The sequence below is a fragment of the Phyllostomus hastatus genome, unplaced genomic scaffold, assembly GCF_019186645.2.
Source record: "Phyllostomus hastatus isolate PE091 unplaced genomic scaffold, TTU_PhHast_1.1 phas_contig_40, whole genome shotgun sequence".
NCBI lineage: Eukaryota > Metazoa > Chordata > Mammalia > Chiroptera > Phyllostomidae > Phyllostomus > Phyllostomus hastatus.
This window is the reverse complement of record NW_025333872.1, coordinates 74,876,501-74,896,250: the sequence shown is the minus strand read 5'-3', so window position 1 is coordinate 74,896,250 and position 19,750 is coordinate 74,876,501. Positions and strand designations below refer to the sequence as shown.

Sequence of the window (19,750 nt, the reverse complement as noted above, 5' to 3'; positions counted from 1 at the left end):
CATTAGACTGTGCAGGTTTTCAGCAAACATTAAATATAGGCACAGTTTTGCTGTCCATACAATGTTTCATAGCAAAATATGTGAATTTTTTTCTATAAGGGAATATGAAAACCAAATTTTTAAAATCTCAGATAAGTTAGGTAAATCACAAAACTAAAGATGCAGAACCATCCTGTGATCTTGCACAAATGCCCATAATGACATTTTTTCCCTGCACGTTTTTACCTGGTTCTATACATGTCTCCTGGTAATCTAGACAGCAGTTTCCAAGTTCGACGCAAGCAACATCACAGCGACAGTTCCCAAATGTTCTTTCAAAACAGCGACCTTTGCAACTCTTAACTGAAAATATTGAACAATCAGTTAAATGTTTCTAATCATTACAGAATCACAGAGCAAACATTAACTAATACACCTAGGTTGGGGGTACAGATCAAATTCAAATACTACTTCAGAAAACACACATAGGAAAATAAAGCTATCTAAGAATCTTTCACAAACACACAAGGAAACTGATACAAAGAGAAGGCAACATTATGTACACAGTTTATGATTCTCTCTCTTGCCATAGAAAAAAGAGAACTTTTTTCTTTCTTTTATTTTTTTTTATTGTTGATCAAGTACAGTTGGGAAGAGAACTTTTTTTCTTTCATGTATCACGAACACTACTGGGTCTGATAAGGCTTAAAACCTTTTATGGTACGGTAAAGAAGGGTCAGGATGGGGACTTGTTCTAAAGGTTGGCTTAAACAGCCATAGAGTTTCCCTAAACTTTCAACATGTGTGAAAAGATTTTTAGTGATTATCTTTGAACCTTTGAGAAAGAGAAAGAATACCTGACATGCCTTACGCCCAGTCTCAGGGTGCAGAAGTGATGCGATTGTGCAGGACACATTCTGCGGGACCGCCCCTTCCACCATCACTGGAAACACCCTTTTCACCAGCAGACCCAGCCCGGCTCCTTCCAGGGACCTTTCCCAAACTCCCCAGTCTATGTCCACTTTCCTTTTTGAAGCTTTTAAAAAATCTTATCCTTCCTCTCAGCCCCTGAATTGCATTTGTAACTACAGTATTTGATTAGGATCCCAGCCTCAGACAGGAATCCAACTTCCAGAGAACAAAGGTCACAACTAAATTCTGCCCTATACAAATGTATCCCTTATACCCACAAGACGCTTGACTAGAAATTGTACTAATAAGTTTCCATCAGATGGATAAATGACAGATGTGGAAGAGAAGACTTTTCATTAAAAACAATAATTTTACATTAATTCTTTACTAAATATTTACAAAAACCTATGACTTTATTAGATTTCTAACAAATTGGGTTGATAAAGAAAAAAATGGAAATCTAACAAGAAAAAGGAATAATCCTAGATCTTGACTTTAATAGTCTTCCGAACCAACAAAGCACTGCCACAAAATTTAACTCCCATGACACTGGAAAGCTGGGCAATTTTAAGGACCTGAAATGGCAATGATAATTTTTAGAATCAAAAGTACTTATTTTCCTGACTCAGGATGGGGAGGGGGGTTATTAGAATAGTAGCTATTATTTTAAGCCCATTAATATGCACCAAGCAGTTTTTAAAAATACCTTGCACACTATGTAGGGTTTAGATTAAAATTGCTAATTTTATGTGTCAACCTGAACTCAAGGTAAATTACTCTATATCAAAAAACTATACAGGTAAACACTAAAGTCTGTAGCTTCTTAATTTTTGCTCTGAATATAGGCATACCTCATTTTACTGTGCTTCACAGATGCTGCAGTGTTTTACAAACTGAAGGCAAGACCCTCAACCAACAAAAAGATTACAACTTGCTTTGCTGCCATACCAGCTCTAGTGCAGCAGTCTGGAACCAACCCTGCAATATCTCTGAGGTGTGTGCCTGCAGAGTGTTGACTCAATACATAAAATTACTACATTTCATTCATTTCAATAATAAATGACAGCTTAGCGATCACTGAAAAAATTTTAAATGACTAATATTACAATTACAGAGTAGTTGAGTATGAAAAGAATTTGCAAAGAATTTTCAAAACTGAATTCTCTAAGGAGACCATCAATAATCTTTACAAGGGGGAAGAGAACCTACCTCAAAGGCAAAATGACTACTAGAATGTCCCGTGATTTGGTTTTATTATTTACAGTAATCTTAACAATGCTGGATAATTTCTGCACTCACTATAAAAGAGAAACACATGTAGAAGCTTCAAAATACTATGATTGCTTTGAAACCACCACTGTCCACAATTTTAAAAGCCTGAAGAGCAGGTGAAGATCAATTTTTGCTTGCCTAGGGATGCTGACTGGTCACCTAGTAACCTCTAGAGCTGCTTTACAACTAGCTGCTTGGGGAGAAAGTATCCTGGGAGTGCCTGGAGGAAGTCAGAGAACTCCGGGAGTGTGACACCACAACCTGCTGGCTATGTCTGGTGGGGATTTTTGTTCTCGGTTTATTTTCTGTTTTTCAGTTTCTTTGGTTGGTTTATTGATCATAGCCCCTCTTTGTTGTTTTGGGATAGGTTTTGCAAGTAAATAAAATATTACATGGCTAAAATAAAAAATAGAGTTTTAAAATGGCTCAAATAAGCATCAAATATGCAATATTTATGGAGTAGCCATAGGATTAACTCATCACACTCTGAAGGTCGAATGTCAACACACACACACACACTGTACTAATTACCTTCTTTGGCACAGCTTGGTTTCAACCCAAATATACAACCAAGGATTGTTGTTAATACACAGACTGACAATACCTGTAGGGAGAAAAAGAGGAAATTATATAGCCTCAAGACCATTTTGTTTCTTCACATGTTTTTTTTCTTCAAATGTTTCTAAATTTGCTGCTGTTACCCTATTTCCTGATTGGGGTGCTGGTCACACAATTGTGTTCACTTTGCAAAAATTCAAACTGCACTCATATTTTACGGGCTTTTCTGTATGTACGTTAAACTTCAACCACAGTTCTACTTAAATGTTTGCAACAAATCTATGCATCCAAGCTTAATACTGTCAGAAATTTTCCACTTGGTATAAATTAATCCAATTAGAGAATTTGTAATTATTAAGAGAGAAAAAGAGGGAAGTCCAGTTAGAGACTCAATTTCCTATTTGTTAATCTATAAAAGGTGATGCGAGTATCGGATGTTTCCCTTAACAGTTTGACACAAACTGGTACACAAACTGGTACACAAACCTACACAGTATCCTCACATGCACTGCGGCAGCTTGTGGCAACGAGCACTGGACAGGGTTAGGTGAGTACATCTCCGGTCCAAATGTCACCACAAGTTGGTTGTACAATTTGGGACAAGTCACTTAAGAATTCTAGACAGCAGTTTATTCACCTGTAAATTAAAGGGTTGGTCTACATGGATCCCTAAAAATATTTCTAGTTCTAACATCTTGGTTCTTTCACATTCGCTACTCTTCTTCTGGCCTTTGACATTTTAAAATAAGTGGATATACCATTCAACTCTGAAGAACAATGACAGAACTTTTATTTGTGAGTCAGAAGAAAAAGAAGAATCCATACAACAAACCGTAATATTTCTATGGGATGGTGTTTCTTTGACAGCTCTCTGGAATGTCACTTTATAGGACAATTCAACAAAATATTAATTGAATACCAACGATGTGTGAGAACTATGCTATGCACGGAAGGAAAGAGTATGGGGTACCTCAGGGAGCTTGTTTTTGTGGAAGGAGGGAAATATAACAGCATAAATGGCTCATATTTGGTAGCCTCTACAAAGCAGTTGCAGGGTTCTATTGTCATTTAAAGGAGAAAGTTTAGGGTGCTTGGGGATAGGAAGCGCAGAAAGTGCATCCTAGGTAAAGCCTCTACGGACCAATGAGGGACTGATACTGCTGGCACACTGCCTGCCGTGGGAGCGAAGACAGTACACAGCAGAGCAAATCTTTGGATCTCGGAGGAAGACCAGCATAAGGAAAAGCTGGAAGAAAGGCAGGCCCGTGGAAGGTGGCATGTGAACAATCAGTAGTTTCTTTTGGCTGGGACGAAGAAACTGCAGAGGAGAATGGACAGGGACTAGGGTGGAGGCATGGAAAGGTAGAGTCATATTTCCCAAAGGCCAAGATGAAAAGATAGTAGAGACAGGAGGAACAGGTGAACTGGGCAGGGTGAATGCTGGGTGGTGGCTTTTATGAAGAACACATTTCTTCAAATGAAACATTGAGTAGTGATGCCAGACTCTAGGCTAAATAGTGGCTACTTGGTAACAAAACAGGCATGACCTCTGTCCTCGAGGTGCCTAGCCTTAGACTACAAGAACTAAAGGGGAGGTGAGTGATAAGTAAACTGAAGCAGCAGGTCTCACTTATTTCCAAAAAATGGGGGTAAAGGAAAGGAGAGCAAGAGTGTCATGGGTCTACAACACTACAGTGTCTAGGCAAGGCCCCCTCCCTTTTTTTCAGGAAATCAAAAATGTAAGTGTATTTATGTCCATTAAAATAGGGAACCATCAGAAGAACAGCTTGAACAAATAGCTAAAACCAGCAGAGGCATGTTGGGAACTGCCCTGCCTGGTATCAGAAGCTGTAACCCCGGCCAAGGCTAAGGCTGAGGGAGTGGCCTTGGACCGTAAGCCAGCAAGGAGACAAAAGCTTATCTCCCTGGCAGGAGCACTGCTTCTGCTGCTTCATTCATAACTGAACCCCAAAGCTTGGTCAGTTAGCCAAAGATGGGTAAGATTCCCCAAGGGGGGAACGATCTAAGACAGGCATGATCACATGGGAGGCCCCCAAGAAAGAACTTTAGGGGCTACAGCAAAAGGGGGTGATGGACGCTCACTCCTTGGCTTTGACATAGCCTGAGTCCTCATCATCTGGGAGAAAATCTCCTTATCTCTTGGTTGCCTTAGTTCCCTTGCTCCACCTAAGCCTGAAACAATGACAGGGTGGTGCAGCCCTGTGCTGAAAAGGGCGGGTTCCCCGGGTGATCAGGCCTAAGAAAGAACATGTAAATTCCTGTGAAACCTGCTTCGTTTAGAATGCTCTCAGTTGAATGATAAGGGTCCAAGGAGGAAGTTAGTTTGTTCCTTAAAGTTTTACAGCTCTTTAGCTATCTGACCCTGACTCAAAATAGGCCCTCAGACTTTCTTGTTATCTATTGTTTGATCCTTACTTCCTAGCAATGAGTAATGAGCTTTTACCTGAATTCTTATTCAAACGAAACCAATAAAAAGCCTCTCCGGAGGGGGAACGAGGTGCTCCCCACATGAGGAGTGGCCCTGCTGTTCCTATTCCCCCACAGGACCTGGTTGTCTGTGTATGTTTTTAGCATGTTTTGATGAGCATCCGCAGCCGAGATGGATACTGCTGGCCGGTATCATCCATTACAGAGGCAGAACAAGGTATCAGAAGAGATTACTAATGGATTCTCCTAAACCTTTGATGATAGTGTAAATTGTCACAACCATACAGATGCATAACTTAAAGGTATCCATCAAAAATATTAAAAACTCTCTTACTGTCAAATCTATAGGGAAATGAAGAAAATAGTAAAACTAACCTGTATTTAATATACTATAATTTAAAACAGAAAATTAAAGTTTAAGTTCATCATAATAAACTTTTCAAGAATAGTTAAAACTATTCTTTAAGTTTAAACAATGCTTATCTTCTCATCACATAACTTACAATACAGAGTGAGAATCTTTTCTATGCCTTTGTGAATTGTCACATTCTTAGTTTAGATTAGTTTCCAGTGCTTTAATCTTTGCCCTTTCAATAGTAAGAAATATCTTCAAGAGTTCCTTTAACATGAATTTTGCGGTCAGTGTCACTTCCTCTGAGACATCTTCACCCTTTTCATCACAACCACACTCCTTTATGTCAGTACATCTGTCATCAATAAGTTCCTCTGGCTACATATGCAGAGCCTAGGAAACAGTGACAGTGTTAACATTCCATGGTTAGCTATTTCCTCCTCATTTACATTCAATTTGTAATTCACCTCCAGTATTATCACTTTTATTTTTTAACCACTGGCTTAAAACATATATGGTATATATAGACCTTTACCCACTTGTTACGCTACAGAAGAGATACAGTGGTTTTTTAAGTCACCTCTTCTTTGCTAAATATTACTTCAATTTACCTTTTATAAGACAATGTATAGTGTGTAATTGAAACAGAAGTACAACAGGAGCAATCATTTCTCACCTATAATCCCACCCATAAAAGATGAAATTTAGATTACCTACTACTACATTACACAACACCCAATCTGAATAATTTCCAGTAGGAAATTTCTCATCAACAATTTTGAGAGCTGCGAAATCTAATTCCATTTGAATTTTCTTCTCAAATTAGTTTAATTCTATACAACATAATAGCATAATTTCTTTATAGAATAAAATTATAACTTCAACTCTATCTCCATTTCTAACTTACGATAACCTTCAAAATATATACTTCATGTCTCTGTATTTCCAACCCATGCTCAACCTCATCAAATTAAATGAAGAAATATTAATGCCTGGACTTCTAGTCAAGATGGCAGTAGAGGCAGACATGGTCGCCTCTTCGTACAACCACATCAAAATTGCAACTAAAATATAAAACAACCATCATTCATAACCATCACAAATCAAGTTGAATGGAATTCTGACAACTACAGAATTAAAGAAACTATATCCATCCAGACTGGTAGGAGGGGTCAGACACAAAACAGGCTAGTTCCTCACCCATGTGGATAAAAATTTGGGAGGGATATCTCAGAAGCAAGGAGTCCCAGCCCCATACCAGGCCCCCTCAGTTCAGGATTCCAGTACCAAGAAGGTAAGTCCCCACAACTTCTGGCTGCAAAAACCAGCAAGGATTGAGTTGGTAGAAAAAAACTGCTGGAGAAGCAGTTCCTCTTAAAGAACCCACAAGTAGACTCACCTACTCAGACTCACTCCCTCTGAGGTCCAGCACTGGGTTAGTAGCTTGAAAGGCACCAGCGGCATAAAGGAAGGACTCAAGGTGAGCAGAGGTCATTGTACCTTTTCTAAACCCTCCCTCCACAGAACCATACACCAGCAAGCTGGAGGCCAGCAGGAGGAGGAGGCAAGCTGGTGCCATATCTGAGACTCTGGCTAACACCATTTGACCCATTGTGGACATCCCCTGAGACTCTGACCCACACAACTCATGGGTCCACCCAAGCTGCTTTTTCATATGAATGGCTAGAGTGGGCTCATGCTTCACAAATTCTTAAATCCTATCAAAAAAGCAATAGCTGGCCTCAGTGAGCCATAGGACTGGCACTAGCAGCAGCCAGCCTAGATTCACAGCTTGACTTCGCCTGGGAGCCTCTAAGCCCAGGACAATTAGCAGCCATCTCAGATCACTTTACAGCCCATACAGGGTGGCCTAGGGCAAAACACAGGTGGGGGCTGACCTTGTCTGCTCCACCCCGGAAACCCCTGGACAAGCTCACCCAGTGGACAGCTACGACCATGTCGGAGTCCCACCACCCTGCCCCTGCACAGCTAATCCTCCATGGAGGGTGGATGTTGGTGGTCAGTGGTCACAGCCAGTTCTTGCAGATGAGTGGCCTGGGTAAATCCTCCCATTGATTTGCCAACAGCAACCAAAGCTCAACTACAAGAGGAGGGTGTATTCAACACACATGAAGGGCACACCTCAAGTACCCAGCTTGGGTGACAGAGGAGGCTGTACCACTGGACCCTACAGGACACCTACTACATTAGGCCACACTACCCAGAGAGGGAGTCAAAGCAGCCCTACCTAATACATAGAATCAAACACAGGGTGGCTGCCTAAACAAGGGGACAAAGAAACATGGCGCAAACTCCAGAAAAAGAGCTAAACAAAATGGAGATAAGCACTCTATCGGGTGCAGAGTGCAAAACACTGGTTATAAGGATGCTCAAGGAACTTAGGGAGGACCTCAGCAGCATAAAAAAGATCCAGTCAGAAACGAAGGATACACTAATTGAAACCAAGAACAATTTACAAGGAAACATAGCAGACTGGATGAAACCAAGAATCAAATCAACAATATGGAATATAAGGAAGCAAAACAAAACAAAACAAAAAACAATCAGAACAACAAGAAGAAAAAAGAATCCAAAAAAAATGAAAGTAGTGTAAGCAACCTCTGGGACAACTTCAAGAGGCCCAATGTTCACATTATAGGGGTGCCAGAGAGAGAAGAAATTGGAAATCTATTTGAGAAAAATAATGAAAGAAAATTTCCCTAATTTGGTGAAGGAAGTAGACATGCAAGTCCAAGAAGTGCAGAGTCCCAATTATGATGGATGCAAAAGAGGCTCACTCCAAGACACATCATAATTAAAATGCCAAAGGTAGCCCTGGCTGGTATAGCTCAGTGGATTGAGCACCAGCATGCAAACCAAAGGGTCACTGGTTCAATTCCAGTCAGGGCACATGCCTGGGTTTTGGGCCAGTCCCCAGTAGGAGGTACGAGAGAGGCAACCACACATTGATGTTTCTCTCCCTCTCTTTCTCCTTCCCTGTCCCTCTCTATACAAAAAATAAATAAAATCTTTTTTTTAAAAATGCCAAAGGTAAAGATAAAAAGAGAATCTGAAAAAGCAGCAAGAAAAAAGAAGTTAGTTACCTACAGGGGAGTTCCTATAAGACTGTCAGTTGATTTCTCAAAAGAAATTTTTCAGGCTAGAAGAGACTAGCAAGAAATATTCAAAGCCATGAAAAGTAGGGACCTACAGTGAAAATTGCTCTATCCAGCAAAGCTATCATTTAGAATTGAAAGGCAGATAAAGAACTTCCCAGACAAGAAAAACTAAAGGAGCTCATCATCACAAAAACATTATCATATGAAATGTAAATAAGCCCCCTTAAAGGGACTTACTTAAGAAAAAGAAAAATCTAAACTATGAAAAATAAAATGGCAAAAAATACAAATCTATCAACAATTGAATCTAAAAAAAACAAAACAAGCTAAGCAAACAAGAAGAACAGAGATAAAAATCTGAATACAGAAAACACTTTGATGGTTGAGAGGGGGACAAGGGGGAATGGGTGACAAAGGGGGAAAAGTCGGGACAACTGTAATAGCACAGTCAATAAAATATAATTTAAAAAAAATAAATATTAATGCCTACTTGTACTATGCCAGGGGAAACATCTAATATGATAACTTTCTTAAGCAGAATGTCCTTTATCCTCACAATTATGTCAGCTCTGGCAAATGGGGCAATAGTGATATTGTTTATTATCTCATTACAAGTCTCAATTAAGAATCAATAGAAATCATTATAGCAGTATCTATCAACCTATGGATAGCATAGGCTGAAGACTACAATGACAGAAGGAAGAAAAGGTGCTAAAATAAAAGTAATATGTGTCATTTTAAAAATTATAAGCAATAAGTAGCAATTTATTAAACTGCACACACCACACATACACACACACACAATGACAACAAACCCCCCAAATATCAGGGTCTTGGTAGACAAGGCCATTTATTACCAAACCACTGCTTGTAAGAGTAACTGAAGGGCCAACCAGAAGGCTAAGGACAACATAACAGAGGGCAACTCTGTGGTGGTTACTTTGGCTTTGCACAAATTCAGACATGTGGGTAGAAACTGTCACTACATGATGAAACCCAGTTGCCAAAGCACTTCCAGAACTTTGTATTACAAAAATGCTAAGACCGCAAGCCATGCAACCTTCCCTCAGAGAGTCTCCTATTTATGTGGATAAAAAGAAGTACTACAGAGTATCTGCTCTGTAGATACCAGCACAACAACTTCCACAAACATAAAAGCGGAAGAGTGAGAGATAGTAAATGCACAAAAACAAGCTTCAAAGACCTATCACAGAAATTGTTTGACTTTCCAAGAATCTACCATCAACACATTTTTTTACAGGAAAGTTTAACAGAATTGCTGGATGTGTGCCATCATTTCAAACAGTGCTTGCTTCTGATTTATGTCAGAAATAGTGCCATGGATCTGGTGCCTTTTTTAAAATGGCAAATACTTCTCATATTTAGTAAGTGGGAAAATCAGCAGCAGGCTGAGTTTAAAAGACTTTACCAAATGGATTCTAGTTATGAGTCAAGAGAACTATATTCACATGAAAAAAACACATGCTCTCCCTGGCCAGGGTAGCTCAGCCGGTTGGGCGTAGTCCTGAAAACCAGAAGGTTGCTTGTTCCACCCCCAGTCAGGGCACATGCCTCGGTTGTGGGTTTGGCCCCCAGTTGGGGAATGTGCAAGAAGCAAACCATCAACATTTCTTTCTCACATGGATGTTTCTCTCCCTCTGTCTCCCTCCCTTTCTCTCTCTCTAAATCAATAAAAGAAAAAAAAAATTTTAACACACACTTTTCTTTGGGATCTTCATGTTCTTTGTCTCATACCTTAAACATAAGGGAAGGAAAGTTGGAAGGAGGTAGAGCAGTTTTGTAAGGCACAAAACAAATCTTTAAATTACTATTATTTGAAATACTGATCCTCTTAAATGCTCCCATGTGTCATTCAGGGGCTCTGGGCCTTGAACCCTTTCCTAAGTGAGAAGGAAAGATAATAGCTGGTACATACTTTTTAAAATTCAGGTATGACACTATGTACATGAAAGACAGAGAAGACAATGTCCCCAATCTAATATAAATCTGTTAAGAGCTGCTGATAAAAGAAAGTACAGTTTAAAACAATTATTTTGAATAATCACAGACAGTACACATTTGGTTGAACTAGTTTCTTGGGAAGATAAAACTATGAGGTTCTCCTCTAAACTAAAATTAATAGTCGAGGTATTTTGGCATCTTTGATATTTAAGCAAATAGTCATTTCATCATTCCCCTGATTTTCAATGAATTATCCTGGTAAATAAGCATTTGAAGAGAAGTGTCAAAGAAAGCTTTTATCTGTAGCTTATGGAAGCTGGTAATGATCATTGAAAAACATTTTTTTAGGAGAACAGGTTAAAATTAAGTATCAAATTAAAAGGCTGGCTTAAGAAAATTAACAATGCTAGTACTTTACCATAAACTATAAGGAAATTGTTAAAATTCTAGCAATTTTTTAAAAGATTTTATTTATTTATTTTTTAGACAGAGGGGAAAGGAGGGAGGATGAGAAGGAAAGAAAGATCAATTGTTTGCCTCTTGCAGGTCCCCAACCAGGGACCTGGCCAGCTACATAGTCAAGTGTTCTGACCAGAAACCAAACCAGCAACATTTCTGTCCACAGGCCAGCGTTCAATCCACTGAGCCATATCAGCCAGGGTTAAAATTCTAGTGATTCTTTAAATTTAATATATAAGTATAGCAAAATAGTGGCTCTAATCACAAAGAGACCAACAATTCTCATGCCCTTATGTGCAAATTAAGTTGTGCATTACATTTGGAGCTCTGCAATACGGAGAGAGCCACGTCATCCGCAGCCCCTTCAGTGGACTGTCCTGGACAGTCTCCCAAGTCCCCAGTAAATCTAAGGTGTCTATGCATCTACTTCTCCCTGACAGTTGACCCTACCTTTATGTAGATCACTCCTGGCCCGACATCCTACATAATCCGTCATATTAGAACTTCTTCCTGAGGCCTTGCTAAGCTCGAGAGAATTGATTTATCTAGAGCAGTGATTCTCCCTTCCCATCATGTTGATATGTTTTTGTTTCAAAGAGTACCAAGCATTTTCAAAGGGAAGAATACCAGCACTTAGAACTTCTGCCTGCGTGAGCAAATCCCTTCTCTCAGATCTCAGCGAGTACTTGCAAAGATCATTCCTCTATGAAGTTAAAGGTCAAAGAATAAAACTTCCATTGATAGTAAGTAATGGTTTCAGTAGAGACTTATTCAGCCCATTACTTGTGGACCCTCACTAAATCCTGAAGTGCAAGCACCTAGTCAACAAGGTCAGTAACAGAAAACACCCCAAGACAAGGCAAATCACACAGGAAGGCTGGGAAATCTCCTCACACACAGCCTTGTGCCATGAGCTTCTCCTCACTTCCACAAATGGGTAACACCACAAGTGATCGCAGAATGATTAAATATCAACGCTCTGGTTTTGGTCTGCTTGTTTACATAACTGTTTTCTGTCTTCCGTGGGACTGTTAGTATAGCAAAATACATTTTTGTGGACTTTATATAATCTTCTGATTTACTTAAGCTTCTTAAGGAAAACTGTTGAGAAAGTAAAGATCATGTATAGTAAAATGCATTTCTATCTCTTACCTTAAAACAAAATAAAATGACAGATGGAGTTCATACTTAAAGGTTTAGCAGGGAATCATGAAGAGAAAAAAAAAGGGCAATTATTTTTATAATTTTAGGATGGTAAGTACCTTTACAAACATTGTGCAGAATTCAGAAACTATAATGTAAAATTTGATAGATTTGAATCCATAAAAATCCATAGAAATTTCTGTAAAGCTTAAAAAAAAAAAAGAACATCTGCAGGCAAAATTGGAGTGGAGGCAACTAGGATAAAACATTTCCAACATGTGACAAAGGTTAGATCCATGATAGATAAAAAGTGTACAAAAATCAAGAAGGAAAAGATAGCCTACAGTTTTGTAATACCAAAAATAGTAAACCAGATGTTTAAAGAAACAAGAGATTAAAAATATATAAGGCATTTACCTTCATTAAAATTCGAAGAACTATAAATCAAAGAGTTCCCTTTTTATCCAATGGAATTGAAAAATGTTTTTAAAACAACTATTGCAATGATGACAAGAATGTGAGGTGAAACAGACATTTTCACACTGTCTTCATGGAAGCGTAAGTTCCTTTCTAAAAGGTCACTCAGATGATGCTACCTAAATTTAACATGTGCATATCCTCCATTCCCAGCTCTGTTCAACTATCTGGTACAAATTTTCACATGAGCACGTAAAAATATGCAGAGATATTTATTTATTGTAGTGTATTTAGGATAGCAATAATGTACAAATAACCTAAATTTCTGTTAATAAAAAATTGAGTAAATCTAATACATTTGGTAACCCAAACAATAGAAAATTGATTAGTTCCAATTAGGTAGATCACTGGAATACTTAGGAATACTTGCTCTTAAATCCTTCAGCCACCCCACCTTAAAGTCTACCCTGAAGCTATCGTGCTGTAAATAAGCCCAACCTATCCCAGAACTAGAGACTACTGGGCAAGTCCAAAAACTGCAGAAAGTGGGAGAGGGACAATTGGCCAGCTCCTACATGCTCCATCCCCCGCTGCTGCAGCCCCATCTATCTGGCTACAACTGCAGGAGTCCAGACCACGTGGGCCCAGCCACGCCCTTCCTGAACTCCTGACCCATCAAAAACTGTGAGAGGTTCTGGAGTTACAGAGCTGGTGGCCAGATGCTGAACAGAGATGAACTGATCAACTTGGTAGACCTAACCAATGTGGCTCCCCGAGCACAGGAGAGCGTGTGCTTGCTTTTCTCCTTCTCCCAGTTCTGTGCCTAAATCATTCCCAAGTAAAGTGATCAGTGAAGGAATCGAAGGGTGGACTCTGCTGGGAGTGCACAGCGGGCCAGCCTCACTCAGAGGTCACGACCTGGTTCTTTATCATTTCCTTGGAGGAAGGGAAATGATTAGGGCTGCCTCGTTGCCACACCACCCCTTTTTCGGCTTCAGCTCTTCCAGCACCTTTGTAACGCATCTCCTTCTTACATTAAGTTCTCCTGAGCAAGTTGTCAAGTACAGACACACACACACCCCCCAGGGCATACTCTAAGGTAAATTTAACATGGGCACAAAAAAACTTTCCATTTTGAGAGTTCACTTGTTTTTAATTCTCAAGCTCTTAGATGCAAAAATTATTTTAATTATATCTTGCTTCAGTAGAATTTCAAGGAAGAAGAAAGAAAAACAGCGTGACCAAGATAATCCTGAAAACAGTTTATTTCTTTAAAGCAACGACCTAGAAAGATGACTCATTAAATAAAACTAGTATTAACTGATTTAGAAAAAAATGATTTAAGTCTAGTTAAGCTTATAAAATAAGAAAGGAGGAAAATTAGTTTATTTATGACAAAGGACAGCCCTTCCTACCCTCAGGCAGAGGATAAAAGAGACTTAAAGTTTAAGCACCCTGGGTTCCATCTAAAAGACCTTGTTTTTCTCGCTTAGGCAGGTTTCTTGTAGAAGCAGAAACTCTTGATAGCAGGTCAGAGATGAAACACAGAGAGTGGAAGAAAAGACACTACACTCAGTTTCTGTGCTTTTTTTCTTTTTATTATGAAATAATTTTGGAGCATAATGAATGACAAGAGCTGAAAATGCAAACAAACAAAAAAACACTTTAGTAATTTCTAATTGGCCTTAAAACAAAAACCAAAATCCCTAAACTGGTCTGCAAGGCCTGCCTGGACCTGGCCCCTGACCACTTTTCCAGTCCCGTCGCCCACTACACACTTCTCTGTACACCGGCCACCCCGGCCTCCTCCCTTCCTGGGAAGGCCCATGCTCCCTGCTACCCCAGGGCCTTTGCACGTGCTGCTGCCTCCTCCCAGCATCCTCTTCAGCTCACCTGTCACTTCCTCAGATGTCAATGACTAAGCCCTCTGTCCAGCTTCTAGGCAGCACTTACCATAGCTACAGCATGAGAAACCTTTCGGGATTCTTTGATAAATATCTGATCCTGCAAATACATCCAATAATATTGTAGTAACTTTGTACATGACATGTTACTAGACTTATTGTACTGATCAAATCCTAAAGGTTCTATATATTGAATCACTATGTTGTATACCTAAAACTGATATGATATTGTATGTCAATATCATATCAGTAAAGTATATTAATATACTTTAATATAAATAAATAAACAAACAAACAAATAAATGTCTAGTCCTGTGGGGATGGACCACAAGACCAGAGGATAAGTCTTTCCCATCCCGTCACCATTTCGCCCCGACCTCTTCCACAGAGCTGCTCACACAGCAGCAACCATAACTATTTGTTGAATTACTCACTAACCTTAACAATAAACCCTAGTCTAGCATCTACTGTCTTTCAGGCACTTTTATCAATTACTTTACATGCAATTATTCATTTAACGCTCAACATAAAGTTATGAGATAGCTCCTATTATTATGGCCATTTTACAGGTGAGGAGACTAGGTACAGAGAAGCTAAGGGACTTGCCCACAGACAGACAGCAGTTTCTGGCAGAGACAGGAGTCACAGTCCAGCAGTCTGGGTCCAGTGTCTGGCCCTTAACCACTCAGCTCTGTGGCCTCGATACGCCTAAATGACAACTGATTAGTTCAGGGACAGGGAGAGCTGACCAAAGAGGAGCGAAGGAACACTTTCTGTGGGAGGATAAGTTGAGTTGGATCCCAGTGTGTTGCATAATAAAAGGGATGTGAAAAGGTCACTCCTGGGGCAGAGACAGAAATAACCTACACAAGCGTGTTTAGGGAAGAGTACAAGTCTGAGCTGATGGGAACAAAAGGTGTGTTAGCAGAGCTGGACATCTGTGAGATGCACACTGCGAGCCCCTGCCGGTCTAAACTGAGAAAGTGCAGTAAGAATAAGTTGACTGAAAAACAGCCCTTTGAACTCCTAATTCTAAGTTATGCACATAATACACACGTCCCATTTACGACGAAGGATACAGTCCTTCGCACACATTTCATTCATGTGTGCGTCCCAAACCAGACTCACTCACCGGCTAACAAGTTTGCTCCCTCCCACCTCACACATTTGTGCCACTTAAAGGAAATCGAGTGCTTAACATAGTCTGACAAAGAGTGAACTCCACGAAGGCACGTATAAATTCAACAGACAGCTACGAAACAATGTGTACAAGGGCCTGCTCTAAGAGCTTGGCAAATATTGACTAATAAATGACTACAAACGTGTCCCAGCCCTTTAGGACTGCTGTGAACATACGAAACTGCTCATGCTGAGCCCCTGAGTGCTGCTCAAGTGATGAGAGATGAGGTGAAAAGGAACATTGAGTTTAAGAGTACATGTTCCCCCACATATGTCATGGCAGTCTCCAGGAAACTCTGAGCAGAAACCATTAGGAAAACTAATAATCAAACCCAAAAAAGAGACACAGCAATGGCAATAAAGTTGAGAAATGAATAAAACAAAAAATGTGTACTCAAAAATAAATTCTTGGGGACCAATTATGTCTGAGGTACTAGTAGGGATAATTTCAAAATTTACACTATGAACTAAGGTTAATAACATGGAAGTCTCAAATCCTGTTCCTGAAAGGTGCATTGAAAAGCTTTGTAGCAATGGTAAATTCACAACTGAACATACGGGGAAAGAGGAAATGGTGCAGCATCTGTAGCATGATCCCATTTTTGTAAAGATAAAAGTGATCCATACACATAAAAAAGACCCTCTGGGAATAAATCAAAATATAAATAGCATATAATAAGAGCGATTTTAATATTCTTCTGTATACTTTTTTTTTGCATTTTCTACACTTTCTGCAAAGTGTAATGTTTTTATAACAAAGGGAAAATATTGTAAGCTCTCCATACAAAGATTCTAGACGTAGAAGGAACCCACATAATCTAAACCCTCTTACCATAGTTATGGAAACTGAGTCAGAGAAGAAAGCAATTGTTCAAAGGTGACATGGCAAATAATTCTTGTGACCTCAAGTTTAGGACTCTTTATCCGACCCATCTCTCAAAGCCTTTGTCTGAATCGTCCCAGAAATATCAATGTTCTTTTTTTCTTTGAAGCTTCCAAGAGATGACAAATGTAAACCATTTTTACATGCCAGCATGCTTCACATTTACTTCCTTTGAGCTATCAGTAAGACACTTAAATTAATAGTGTACACCTATAGAGTTGTTTCGTACTTACTTCCCTGGTTAATCCCAAAACAGAAAAGACCAACACAGTCTATTCATAATGCTCCTGACCCACACCCTTTCCACTTGAATCTACTTCATTCACCTGTTTCCTATTCTCCAGAAGGTTCTAATCTAAATGATTCTGGGTGGCACTTTATAGAAAGCCAGTGCATTTGGCTAAGTATTATGGAACAATGTTTGTGCCAAGGACATTTAACCTGATTAAACTCCACCTGAAAAAGCCCTGGTAAAATATTCCTGTGTTTTGATTCTGAGATAAGTATACTGTTGATTGTGGAGAAGGTACTGCTGTGGAAACTTCGAAGAACACTATTGGTGGTAAGATGCAAAGTGAAATCTACCCGATATTCTGATAGGTGGATGCTTGAATTGGAAAAAACCTCTGAATGTTATCAGATCACAACACAAGCAGAAGACTGGCAGAGATGAAAGCAATAAAGAGCAATTAAAGGACAAGCCAGGACAGAGTAAGGAAGAGTCAGTTACACTACAAGAAAACTAACGAGAGCATGGGTAGGCCCCGAGAAAGGAAGACTGCACAGTGAAGGAGGTAGGAGACTGTGCATCCAGTGCACCCAATTGCCAGCTTTCATCAGTGCATCTCTGAGGTCCACAGAGAAAAAGGGGGACAAAATGCAATCAACAAGCAGCAGAGGCATTTTAACCCACAATGCCAACATGGCTGAGGTCATGTAGGAACATTTAATAATGTTTTGATTTTTTTTATTGTAGCATCATGTATGAAGTCAATGGCTGAACAAGGGTTGATGAGAAGCCGCAGCTAAAGGAATTCTAGTTGCTGTGCCTTGTGTACCCCTCGCAGCCTCTAGAGTGCTGCTCCTCAAACTTGAATGTGCAAGCAAATCCCTAGGAATCTGTGGAAATGCAGATTCTGGTTCAGTAGGTCTGGGATAAGGCCTAAGACTCTGCATTTCTTACAAGTTCCAAGGAACTGATGCTGACATGCTAGGCTGCAGACCACACTTTGGACAGCAAGGATATAAAGTAGCTTCTGAGTAAGGAAAAAATGAAAAATCCAGTCACATTGAAGTTTAGCAATAAAAACAAGAAAAACAACCATTTATTCAGGCCACACTACACACCACTTTATAGATGATATGTATTTAATTCTCCTAACAAGACCTGACATGGTTTTATCACCTCTCTTTCATAGTTGTGGAAGCTGAAAGTTAAGAACAGTACCAGGACTTAAACCCAGTCCTGTCTGACTTCAAGACCATTTGTCATTAAGCTATAGCAGTGAGATTAAGTTTATTAGTTTTGTGACTTTGGAAAGTCCCCCAAATTTCTCTGAGCCATCATTTGTTCATCTCTAGCATGGGAATAATGGTGGAGCTGTAATTGGGACCAAAGGAGGTACTGCATGTAGGATTATTTTGAAATTGATAAAGACACTTACTTAAATAAAGATACAATTGTTGTAACTTGCTGATTCTTTTTCCGTCTTAACCTCCTTTCCCCCTTCCCTAGTTCTTAAATAGTGATGAATGTACACCTTTTCTTAAAGCAGAGATTCTCTAAACTTTTGCTCTCAGAATTTCTTTATATTCTTAAAAGTTACTGAGGATCCTAAAGAGCCTTTTGGGATAATTGTGGACATTCTTCTTTAAAAGTACACCAAATTCTACAAGTGGTAATTTCTTAAAGGCAAAATGCAACATGAAAGTTGAAACAATGAACTTTTCATACCGTAACATTAAAATCCATTGGTCTATTTTGCACTGTGAATGGCACTTAAACCCGTGCATAGTTTTGTAAATCATCCATTGGTCCTTTGGAAAACATTGGTCCACTGAGTCATGTAGTTCTTTCAAATGCTGACACATGTTATTATCCCATTTTTAAAAATCACAAAACCTTTAAGAGCTGGGAAGCTGTTAAGCTTACAATGGCAGATACAGGTTTTTCAGAATTCTAAATTTGGCTTGAAAGCTCAAATTTTATCAGAGGCAACACCTACTTTGATATGTTTTCCTTGATGTGACACACTAACACCACTCATTTTTAAGAATATATGTGCCAAATATCCAAATCTGAATAACTGCAGTTTCTCAGTTCTTCTTTTTACCAAAAATGATGACCCATGAAAACTAACAGCTAGTTCAGCTTAAACTCAAACAATCACACAGCTGCTTTTCCTCCAGAAAACAACGGGATTGCACCTCAGTACACAGCGGGTCTGCTATATGCATACTTCCAATTTTGTCCCACATAATAGTAAAGACAGATACTTTAGGGTTGAAATTTAATAAAATCTGCTTCATCGGGGACATTTTTACTGATTTGCCTAGTACATTCTTTTAAGCAAAACATTAAACAAATTTTATCTTTACTTGAGGACTTTTTTTTCATTACTTTTAGAAAGAAAGGAAGAGAGAGAGAAACACTGGTGCGAGACAGAAGCATCGATTGGTAAAACACTGTATCTGCAAGTGTGTGACTGCTTGTTTGAGTGGTGCCACTGCCTTGATTTCCACTGAGGGGCCAGCAGGCGCACTGGCACCAATGTGTGTGATACCATAAGTGCAAACGTCAACGTGGGAAGAGGGCGAAGAACATCTACTGTCATGTAAAATACTGTGGACTTCACTGTCCCCCTGAGAGACCATGCCCCTGCCCACTGGGATCCAAAGACCGTGCTCTGAGAACTGCCACCTGAAGGACAGGGTCCGGCACAAATAACGCCCCAGTTTTATTACAAAATCATAAGCACGTAATTCTGTAACAATGATCATATTCAGGCACACCATATGACATTTTAGGAGAAATGTTCAAATTAAAACGATAAAGTATTACACCCGTATTATTACCCTACCGACCACACTCAAGCAGGTGTTACTTCTGCCAGACCCTGTATTTTGGCTAAAGTTCTCTATCTGTGTTATCTTATTTATAAAC

At 39.4% G+C, this 19,750-nt stretch overlaps 1 protein-coding gene across 1 annotated transcript in view; it reads right to left on the bottom strand.

Moving 5' to 3' along the window:
- The window catches only part of ENPP1 (ectonucleotide pyrophosphatase/phosphodiesterase 1), a 60,251-nt gene that overhangs the window by 33,851 nt on the left and 6,650 nt on the right, over positions 1-19,750 (bottom strand). Inside the window, exons 2-3 of the mRNA XM_045842850.1 lie at positions 2,695-2,767; positions 226-342 (exon numbers count right to left, since the gene is read on the bottom strand). Of these exons, the coding sequence (XP_045698806.1) occupies positions 226-342; positions 2,695-2,767 (190 nt within the window). The remainder of the gene's footprint in view (positions 1-225; positions 343-2,694; positions 2,768-19,750) is intronic.